Below are 11,065 nucleotides of genomic sequence, written 5' to 3'. Positions count from 1 at the left end.
AGGGAGGGAAGGAGGGAGGGACGCCGGGCGAGGGGCGGCCCGGCTCCCCGCACAGCGGCAGCACCGGCGGCAGGGGCAGCACCGGCGGCAGCCCGCGTCCCGCCGGCGGCGGGGGCAGGTGCGGGAGCTTCCGCGTCGCGCTGAGAGGAGGAGGAGGAGAAGGAGGAGGCGGCGGCGAAGGCGGGCGGGCAGCCCCGAGCCTGTCCGGCGTGCCCGTGGGCGTGCTCCCCGGCGGGGAGGGCCGCCGGCAGCCCACACCCCCCGGCGCCGGCGCCGCTAACTTTGCCTCTCGGCCGAGAGCCGCTCTCCGGCAGCCAGAGGGTCGGCGGAGCCCCGGCTGTTCGGAGCCGCCTCCCCCCGCCATGAAGGGCCGCCGGCGGTGGCGGTGGCGGGGGGAGCACCGGCGGTTCGCCGCCGTGCTGGTGCTGTACACGCTGCTGCTGCTGCTGCTGGTGCCCTACGCGCTGGACTACGGGGCCCGGCGGGGGAGAGCGGACGAGGAGCCGCTGCTGCGGCGCTGCCCCAGCCTGGAGGAGGCGCTGAGCGAGTGGGGCTGGGAGCAGCGGCAGCCGCCGCTGGACGAGGAGGAGGATGAAGACGAGGAGGGCGGCGGCGCGGCGGGTAACGGCAGCGCGGCGGCGGGGAAGCGGCACATCTACCTGCACGCTACCTGGCGGACGGGCTCCTCCTTCCTGGGGGAGCTTTTCAACCAGCACCCCGACGTCTTCTACCTCTACGAGCCCATGTGGCACCTGTGGCAGGCCCTCTACCCGGGGGACGCGCTCAGCCTGCAGGGCGCCCTGCGCGACATGCTGCGCGCCCTCTTCCGATGCGACTTCTCCGTCCTGCGCCTCTACGCCGCCCCGCCCGGCCCCCGCGACCCGCTGGCCCCCGCTCCGCCCGCCGCCGTCAACCTCACCACCGCCGGCATCTTCGGCTGGCGGACCAACAAGGTGATCTGCTCGCCCCCCCTCTGCCCCGCCGCCCCCCGGCCCCGCCGGGAGATCGGCCTCGTCGACGGCGCCGCCTGCGAGGAGAAGTGCCCGCCGCGGGGGCTGCGGGAGCTGGAGGCCGAGTGCCGCAAGTACCCGGTGGTGGTCATCAAGGACGTGCGGCTGCTGGAGCTGGGCGCCCTCCTGCCGCTGCTGCGGGAGCCCGGTCTCAACCTGCGGGTGGTGCAGCTCTTCCGCGACCCCCGCGCCGTCCACAACTCCCGCCTGAAGGCCAGGCAGGCGCTGCTGCGGGAGAGCATCCAGGTGCTGCGCAGCCGCCACCGCGCCGAGCCGCGGGGGCCGCCCCGCCACCAGCCGCCGCAGCAGCTCCTGCTGCCGCCCGGCCTGCTGGGGGGCGGCGGCGGGCGGGCGGCACCACCGCAGCACCGCGCCGAGTTCTTCCTCGGCGGCGCCCTGGAGGTGATCTGCCAGGCCTGGCTCCGCGACCTGCTCCTGGCCCGCCGCGCCCCGGCCTGGCTCCGCCGCCGGTACACGCAGCTGCGCTACGAGGACTTGGTGCGGGAGCCCCGCGCCCAGCTGCGCCGCCTGCTCCGCTTCGCCGGGCTGCCGGTGCCGCCCGCCCTGGAGGCCTTCGTCCTCAACATGACCCGCGGCACCGCCTACTCCTCCGACCGGCCCTTCCTCATCTCCCCCCGCGACGCGCGGGAGGCCATCCACGCTTGGCGGGAGCGCCTCAGCCGGCAGCAGGTGCGGCAGGTGGAGGCCGCCTGCGGCGAGGCCATGAGCCTCCTCGCCTACCCCCTCAGCGGCGGCGACGCCCGGTAGCACTCCCGCCCCGCGGCCGGCGGGGAGAGCCCGCCGCCAGGTGAGGGCCGGGGCCGGGGCCGGGACCGGCGGGGAGTGCGCCGAGGATAGGCTCGAGGATGGGTGGACGGACAGCGGGGCCTGGCCCTGTCATGGCGGCCTGTCATGGCGGCCCGATTGGCAAAGCCAAGCGCGAGGGTTTGCAGCTGGCATGGCGGCCACTGGGTGCTGGCCTCTGGGTACGGGCAGCCCTGGCAGAAGCAAAGGTGCCTCACCCTCAGGTACGGGCAGCACAGCATGGTCCAGGGCCCCCCTTCCCGCCGTTGGCTTTGGTGGGGCTGTGTTCCCTCTGGGGACTGCGGCCACCCTGTGCTGGGGTGGGTGGAGAGGGCATTTTACTGAAGAGAAAGGTTTGGTAAGAGGTGTCCTCTGGGGGTGGCATCGACCTTGGAGCCCTTTCAGCATGAAGCTGCGACCACCTGCAAAGCACCAGGTGTTCTTCAAAAAAAACCCCAAACTACATCGAAACTTAAAAATCCCTCAAATGAAGACTCTCGGCAAGGAACTAGAGGGCTTGAAGGGTGTTGCTGTGAAAGCATCGCCTGTCCCGAGCACTGAAGGATGTTGGGCTCTGTTGTATTGCTACTGAAATGCCATCAAGGGGCTTCTGTGAAGCTGGCTGCCGAGGTCAGCGCAGGCCTGGAGGGGCTGGAGGGTGTCCGCAGCTGGGGCGGCTCGGCTCTTCTGCTGCTGGCCAGGCGGCCCTGCGGGGCTGGTGATGCTCTGGGGAGGGGGCACCAGCCGAGGGAAGGGGAAGCGTGTCCAACTCTCTCTCCATTGCGCGGAGCAGAGGGGGTAAGCGGTCGTAGCCAGGGGGGGTTAGCATTCGCCTGCTTACGTGTTTCAAAGATGTTTATGGCAGAAATCTTTGCTTTTTTAAAGAAAGGTGTAATTCTTTTTAAAGTAGGATATTTTTTTTTTAATATATTGATATAGTTAGGTGGTGATACAGATGTGAGATGCAGGTGACTTAACATGTTTCTTGGGGACACGCGTAGAGGTGACTGTAACTGGAAGGCAAAGACTTGGTATTTCCATTTTGTTTTCACAGCCAGATGAGAGAATCACTTTTCTTCCCTGGCTTCCGGGCTGACACATTGTGCCGTTCACAGGGTCCTCCTGGTCACATCCCTTCCGAACAATAACATCCTCTCAGCTGGCAACTCCTGGACAAAAGCAAGTGTTTCCTGACAAGGCTAAGGCAAATTAATCACAAAGTTCCCAAATAAAAGCTTGTATTTAAAAAAGAAAAAAAAAAGTGAAAAACTTAAGTTTCATTTTGGATTTTAAAATGACGTTTTCCCGTAGACATCCTGCCACTTGTATGAGAAGGGTGTGCATGTGTGTGTGTATGTGTACCTTTTTTTGTTTATTTCTTCATTTGGGGATAGAAGGTTCAATTGTATTTTAGCGACTCAGTAGCGTAAGTTCTTAGAGACTGCTTTTGAGTCCATTACAGTCTGGCAGCATTTAAATGGCCCCATGAGAGTATACAGGGTTATAGGGATGTTTACCTGAAGTCCTCAAATACAAACTGAGAACATGAACTTCAAATTGAGGATAATCCAGGATCGGGAAGAAAGCTATATTTATATAAAGTGCTGGAAATAAAGGCAGTTCAAAGACGTTATGTCATCTTGGAGGAAACATTTGAGCTGCATTGTAGGTTTTCGTGCTCTGAATATTGTACCATGAAACATGTCAGTGAGTTAGGATGAACCTTCATTTATTTTAGCTCTTTTTCTTCCTTAACCCTTCCACCTGAGAGTACATTGGCACAAGAAGCAGGTTTCTTTCATTATCTGACAGGAAAATGCAGTCATAAAATTTTTTTGAGTAAATCTATCCATTTCACGGTAGCATGCTTCATACAATTCTGCATCCTTTGGTTTCTGCTTGAACTAAAGTTACAGGGGCTCATTTTGTGCTGGAACAACCTGTCATATTATCTAAGGGGTGTTTCTGTATTCTGTCATAGGTACCATGACAGCAAAGTTTGTCTCTGGGTGTTCTAGTGGTATTTAATGATATTATTTGTATAGATGGACAATACCTGTATTAAAGCCTTGATAATCTGGGTTGGGTAACCTAATTTGGGAAGCTTTTCTGGGAATACACCCAGCCTGGCTTGTACTGGCAGGTTTGGGAAGAAAGTAAGATTTTCTTGCATGCCAAAAGATGATACGGTACTTATTTTCTTGTGTCAGATGGGAGAATAAAATCTAGTGTATCTTGTTGGTTTGTTTTTAGCAGGTTTAACAGTCACAGATTTGTACGCTGCAATTGTTACGCATTTGCTCCACCTTGACAGGGAATCTCATCTTGCTGTTTCAGGTGGTAAACGTCTTTCATAAGAAGTTTTTAGAAAGCTACGCTTAGTTTCACTCACACTGGTTCATCATGATGAAGAAAGAAGTGTTGCCATCTAGCTTAACTTGGTGCTTATAGCTGGGAAGAAATCCACTACTTGCAAATTATTTAGTGTTTTCTGAAGCAGTTTCCATGTTTGACATCGATGCATTTTCTGTATCAAGACTTAGTTCTGTCGGTGGAAGTTGTTCACTAACACAATTGCTCTTTATTAGTGATGAATTCAGTGTTCCTTTGTAGGGGTTTTTTTTTGTATACTGTGAAAAGGGCTCTGTTTGGCAAAGTGTACAAAATATAGCAAGTGCAATTCCTGGTTTCCATTCAGGTCGCCTGAGTTCATTAGAAGACTCTAAAACAACCTATAGGCAATATCCAAAACTAAAAAAGGAGTAAGTAGCCCAGAGTTGGGGTCTTTGAGCAGGACATGCAAGAGCACCTAAGACTGGATGACAGTTGCTTAATGACTGATGTTGCGACGTGTGCCCTTCAGTCACTAGAATGCTTTCTAAAATTCCCCTGCCTGAGGAGGAGAGCTAAGGCTCACCACAAATGCATCCCGTTTTTCTCTTCAGGGTGTTTTGATGGTGTTGGGAAGCATTGTTTGGGATGCTTGCAGCATATCCTTGTTGGCTTTGTAAGAAAAAAAAATACCCTGTCAAATGTTAGTGTTGGTACTTACCTGAAAAGACAGAAATGGGTCTGATTAGGACAACCAGCGTGGAGCGAGTGTCACCGGCAGAGGTCTTTGGAAGCAAGTAGAACCTACTGAAAGCAGGAGACCCCTAGTTAAACCGCATTTTGAGAGCAGTTGGGCATTTACGGTCACCAGCTTTTTTACTGTTACTGGGCTCAATGGAGATTCTTGAACTGAAGTCTCAGTTCTGCTGAACGATGCAGAAAACCGAACCGTAACTGCATCTTTTAGAGCAGAGGAGGCCATGATAAGCAAGGGAACAATAAACACTTTTTATATCCGAGCTGAACTTGGCAGGCTTAGAATCGGAGAGCAGGATTGAGCCACAGTTTTAGTAGTTCAGACAGCAATTTGGGAAAAATACCTACTTGTGCTACGTTAGGTATAATGAATTAACAACTCATATTAAAAAGTCAAAGTGCGAAACTGGAAGACAACTGACATGCTCACAAGACATTTCTATCATCTGTTTTTACTTAACTTTTGGTCATGTGTTTGCCTTAAGGGAGGTAGAAACTTGAGCGCTATAATTGTATATAAAAGGCTGTGATCTTTCCACGCCGGAATTGTTAATTGCTCTCTTACAACATTCTACCCGTGTTTAAATTGTTGCTTTTGGTGAGACAACTGTAGCGACGTACTTGTGAGAAATGTTTAAAATTCGGAGTCAAGAAATACTTAGCCCCTGCATTACTTGAGCTCCCTAGAACGTTACTGATGGAGTCCTTGCAGATACCCACGGTATGTACTCGCATTCTTCAGATGCAATAGAAATAGTTTAGTAGCTCTCCTGGTTGCAGTATCCTCCGAGAAGTGTTAACGGTCATGAAGTTACTTATTTAACAACTTCAGTATCGCTCGGGTCATTTTAATTCCCCCCTGCCCCGCCCCATCGGTCTGTGCATCAAAAAAAGTTCCGAGTTTCTACATTAAGTTCTCAATATCACCACGTTCAGTAAGTCTGATGATAAAAAGAACAGTGCAGAATTTCTGAGGTTATTATGGTAATGCTGTTAACCAACATTTCAGTGAAGAACTGAGCTCCTGAAAGACTGTGAGCGCCAACAAGCCTGACAGGACCTCCTGTTCCTTTCTTGAACACGAGGAGTTGCCACTGAGACTCTCTGTTGGTATGTGGAGTACAGGGACAGTAAGAATGGTACATGTCACTTCTCGGAATCACCCTGCAGTCCATGCAGCACTGGGACTATCTTAGGTGTTATTTGGCCGTTCCTATTTAACTTGACATGACACCTACCACCGTGGAGAAGGATATGGGAAAAAGACAATTGTCAAAGCAAATCCTGCACTAGTAGAAGTTTTGAACACCCCGCTGGCTGTGAGGGAGGGGCTGGGATCTGGATTGTCCTTCTCTTGACTGTGATTTAAAGAGGTGAATGTTAAATCCAAACTCGTTAAGATGGTGGTTTTCAGTGGCTGAGGTACCTGTTGCTGAGGTGCACCGCTGGCAGTCTCGGCAGGGCAAACGGCTGGAAGCTGATTAACGTTTTGTCTGGGTATTGACTCCAGGGAAATTTTTGCTTCCAGCACTGAGGCGTTATGGTCTGCTGCTGACCCACGGCACCTGCAGCACCACTTCCTGGTAAATGGGAATCAGGTTTTCCTCTGGTGCTTCCAGATTTGTCACCCTGTTTCCAATCGTCCAACATTGCCAAACTTCAGCTGTATGTAGGCTGAAACTTTTCGTCTTGCGTTCAAAGTTCAAATGTCTTTGGGGAACTCCAGTCAACACAGTGCATGCTCTTGTGAACTCAAGGTTGGGTTGTGGTGGTCTCTTGCCTATTATTCAAATACTCTCAAAAGATGTTTCTTGGAAATCATTTGTCACTTCAGTGCTTTGGGACAGGGACTCTGGTTCGGGTAGGGGAAATGACCTCTGTGTAGAGGACGCCCCCCATGTTTTGTTTTTACCTCTGCCTTCTATTCTGGTTTGGCCAAATATACTAATGTTTGTAAAAAAAAAAAAGATAGCATATGCTCAGTAAAAGTGGTTTTGGTATGTGTGTGTATCTCTATTTTATACCAAATAAAATCTGTGTTGGTTTCTCTTCAGTGAGCGTGCTCACACCTCTTTCTTTCCCATAGAAAAGCTCAGTGTGGTACAAGACATAACAGCAGTGGGAGTCAAAGCCACATAACTGCGGCTGCGGCACTGGGGCTGAGCAGGGAGGAGTCTGCCATTCCCACGCTCCCACTGATGCCTTCTCCTGTTGCCCCTCTTTCCCTCTTGCTGGTAGTCCCAAGGAAGACTCCCAAATCCAGTGTTCAGCCTTCCAGTGCTTAATAATGGAAAGGGCTATAGGTGAGAGGGAGAAGACGTTGATGAGGGATGGGGTAGACACAAGGGGGGAGGGGAGAGGAATTGCCTTTGAGTTGTAGAGAGTGGGATTTGTTGGGCCAAGGGCTTGGGTGTGAGAGGGATGAAGGGCTGGGATTTGATGAGGAGGGGCAGCTGGAAGCCGTGACTGGTTTAATTGGAAAAGGAAGGTGGGAGGGAGGGAAGGGACGTGAAGACAGAAAGCTGGGAGGAGAAGTAGGAACCAGGGGCTGGGCTGCAGTGAAGCACGGCAGATGATTGCTCCAAGAGCATTGTTGGGAGCCGGGCGGGGGGAGACCTCAGGGGGAAGGAGAGCAGGGTGAGGCCGAATCCAAATTGTAGAGGGAAAACTGGTAGCTCTGCGAAGTCAGGTCTTTCCGCTTCTCTGTTTGAATGGCTGCGTGGACAACTGGCAATGGACCAGCCCCTCCGGTGGAGTGCTGGTCCTCAGGGCAATGGCAGCTTGCCTTCCACTATCCCTTTCTCAGCCCATACAAACAGTTTCTCCTGCAAACCTGACTGCTCTCTTCGCCTCTGCATAAGGAATTTATTAACTGCTTCACTGCTCTCCTAGCAGCATCAGGGTGGAAGGTATGGGAAGAAGTGCTGTTCTCCTGCAAAACTGAAGTTGTAAAGCTTCAGCTTGTGAGAATAGAGTCTTCCCCACTAAAAAGCTCGGGTTGTGTGTACGAGGGATGCTGTGAGAACTGCCCCATCCAGCTGCCTTTGCCTGAGGTGCATTCGGGAGTGCCTTTGCAGTCCCTCCTGCAGTAGGCATTACCACCAGCCGCCAGAACAGAGGGGTGTGGAGGAGTTCCTCGTCTGTGTCCTTGCTTCAAGTGACAGATGTTTGCCCACTGGACTTAAAAGTCCCAGTTCTAGCAGTGAATCACGTGTGTGTCACTGACATCTATTGTTTTCAGTATGAGCTTTTTTAAAAATGCCAGGAAACCTCTTGTGTGCACACACTGTTACAGAGACGTTCAATGTCTGTGCTGCAAAGTCAAGCACTGAAGGAAACCTGCTGCCTCCCCTTTCATGCTCCCTTGATGGTCATCTATCACAGGTGGTTGCTTTTTCTCCTCTACAGCACTTGGTCAACACCCAAGGTTAGACCCATCAGGGGCAGGAACGGACAATGCAACGTGTCTGGCACTGCCTGGTCCGTGGCAGAAGTTAGAAAGTGCACAGGAATCCAGTAGGAGACTGAAGGAGGAGAAAAGGGCAGTGTCTCATGGGTGAGATATTCAAAAGCTCTCAGAAGAACTGGACTCAGTCCCTGGCGCCAGACTATCTGTGAGATGTTAGACAAATAAGTTCACTTTTCTGAAGAGGCCAAGTCTGCATCAGGCTGCCAGCAGCTGAGCGACACATTCGGTATGCTGGAGTTGGCTATGCAGAACTGCTGTAGCAGCAGCAGTCAGTGTGCGGGTGTGCCTGGTTTGGGGAGCACCGGTGGCTCACAGGGTGACTCCGACCCCCTGAGTGAGCTCGTTGTGGAAAGGGCAAGTGTATGGTGGCATTAACATGTCCTTTCTCCTAGTTGCCCAAGAGCCAAGGAGGTGAATTCATGTTTTTCATAGATATGGAGAAATGTCAAGTGAAATAAAGCCCTCTGTCTTGGAGAAGACCAAGCTGTGGGGTTTTGTTTAGCCTCCAAGTCAAGGTTGAAAGAGGACAGCGGTGCACAGCAACGTGAGCAGCAGTGTGGGAGAGAGGTGATCAAGCTATGGACAATACTGGCATAAGAACAGATTTTCGTACATGAGCAATGAATCACTTCAGCCTGGAAGTTGGAAGAAGGTTGTTGTTGGTTGTTGTTTTTTTTTTATCTACGAGAACAGCGTGGCAGGAAGGGAGGGGGAAAAAAAGACAACTCATTTTAAAAGATAGCTCCATTAATTTAGAAATAGAAAGGAAGTGATATGGTAGACAAACGTGTAATGGCAAGATATGAAGCTGTGTGGTCCAGGAGCCCTGTGATTGGTGTACTTAAGTGCTGAAGTCTCCTGAAAAAATCAGCTTTAATGTATGAAAAGACTTGAGCCCCGGTTTAAAGGTGCTTTGTATATTTTATTTTGTGCTCGGAGAAAGGGAAGCAATGCTGACCTTCATGGAAATGTTGTTAAATAATTTGTTCTGGAGTACTCTGCAATAAGTTAATGTCTCATAACATTTCCTAGGAGGAAATCTGGTTATTTTGTCTTTGCCAGGATTTGAAGAAAACATATTGGAGCCATACAATAAATCAAGAAGAGAACAAACCCCACACCATTAAGTCCATAATTTTTGATCGTTTTTTGTTTTTTTTTTTTGAGAAGACAGGAGCTGAGGGGAAAGGAAAGGCGGCACGAGTTTGTGTAAGCAAAAGCTGTGTGGCTGTTCGCTTGCAATGGGTAGAAATCCCAGCTGTGTAGGCACACGTAGGGTGTGGGGCCGCGCAGCCTGAGCACTACCCTACCTGTGGATGAGCTGTCTTTAATGTTTTGCCATAGATCTGTGAAGTGATTATCACCTTGTTTATTTATGCCCAGGCATGAAACAGTATTAGTTTCAGGTGTGCTCTGGATAGCATTTAAAGTGCAGCAAAGATGTAAGTACATTTGCTAAAATAATGAGAAGGGGCTGTAGGAGATCAGGCCAAGTGCAGCAGAGGCCTCTCTGATGAAAGTTTTGGAAATCTTTCCTTGGCTTTTCACGGTCACTTCAGCAGCTGCTTGAGAAGGGATGACTTGGGTGAATTGTTGTGTGTGTGCCCCCCCTTTTATTTTCTAAAATCAGTTTAAGAACAATTAGTGATACCTCGCTTTATCTCCAATGGATTTAAAGACGAGAGGGTAGGGCATTTGTCACCTGCCCCAAGCTGTTCTTAAAATCATTAAGGATAGAGACTTTGTCCTCCAATGGTCATTTACTCCAGCACGTCAGTATGCCCACTGTTAAAAAGCACTCTCTACCACCTATTTGAATCATCTATTCAGTTCAAGCCTGTTAGTTCTCTTACTGGATGCAGGAAACCGCCAGCTGCCATTTCTCTGTGCTAACTTGGTCTTACCACAAGCATGTAATTATATGATTCTTTTTTACACAACACCACCACATAAAACCCCCTCTAATCAGCTTTCAAGCCTATTAGTTTCCAATTTGGGTCTCAATTTTACAATTCTTGTTTTGATAAAGCATTTAATTTAGATAAAGTGGTTCATATTGAACAACTTCCACAATCCACCTGTCTTAAGCCCCAGAACTATTCCCGGTTCTGCCTTAATGCCACCGGATCAGATCACCAGATAAATATTTTAGTCATTTATATAACCTCAGATTCTTGCACAAAGAGATGCTGTTGCGTGCCTGAAACTTGGTCCTGGCTGTTGGCAAAGGGGTTTATTTCTGAGATGTGGGAACTGATAGAAAGTATCAGACCCAGCCGTGAGCTGCTGCTTCCTGATCGAGCGAGTGCTGGTTATACTCTGCGGCAAACGAGGAGTCGCGTTAGTATGAAATTCATTTTGCACCTTAAGTTGTGAAGTGGAAACCCTATCTTCCCACTGATTTGCAGTAAATTCTTAGTAAAATATTTGTGTGTTGGCTCTTCTAAGAACTAAGAACTAATTCAGATTGGAGGTGACTAGCCAATATTTCTGAAACTTTGCTCCTTAATGGGAAAGGAAATAAAATCTTGACAGGTGATATAGATTACATGTAGCTGCCTTGATACTTCTGCACTGGAGAATGGCCATCCTGCTGCTTCTAGCTCTCCACTGTAGGTTAACGTGTTGCTTGTAAACTGGTAATGTTAACCTTGAAGGTAACAGCTAATCAGCAGCTCTAAGACTGAGTTAACTC

General features: G+C 50.6%; 1 protein-coding gene across 1 annotated transcript; it reads left to right on the top strand.

Annotated features, from left to right (window-relative positions):
• Window positions 1-362: 362 nt before the first annotated feature.
• On the top strand, window positions 363-1,778 carry CHST7 (carbohydrate sulfotransferase 7). The gene has a single exon (XM_074155342.1). It carries the CDS (start codon window positions 363-365, stop codon window positions 1,776-1,778), a length of 1,416 nt encoding a protein of 471 aa, XP_074011443.1.
• Window positions 1,779-11,065: the final 9,287 nt, after the last annotated feature.

The sequence above is a fragment of the Numenius arquata genome, chromosome 1 (genome assembly GCF_964106895.1).
Source record: "Numenius arquata chromosome 1, bNumArq3.hap1.1, whole genome shotgun sequence".
Taxonomy (NCBI): Eukaryota; Metazoa; Chordata; class Aves; order Charadriiformes; family Scolopacidae; genus Numenius; species Numenius arquata.
The sequence above is the reverse complement of the archived record's forward strand: the minus strand, read 5'-3'. Positions and strand labels throughout refer to the sequence as shown.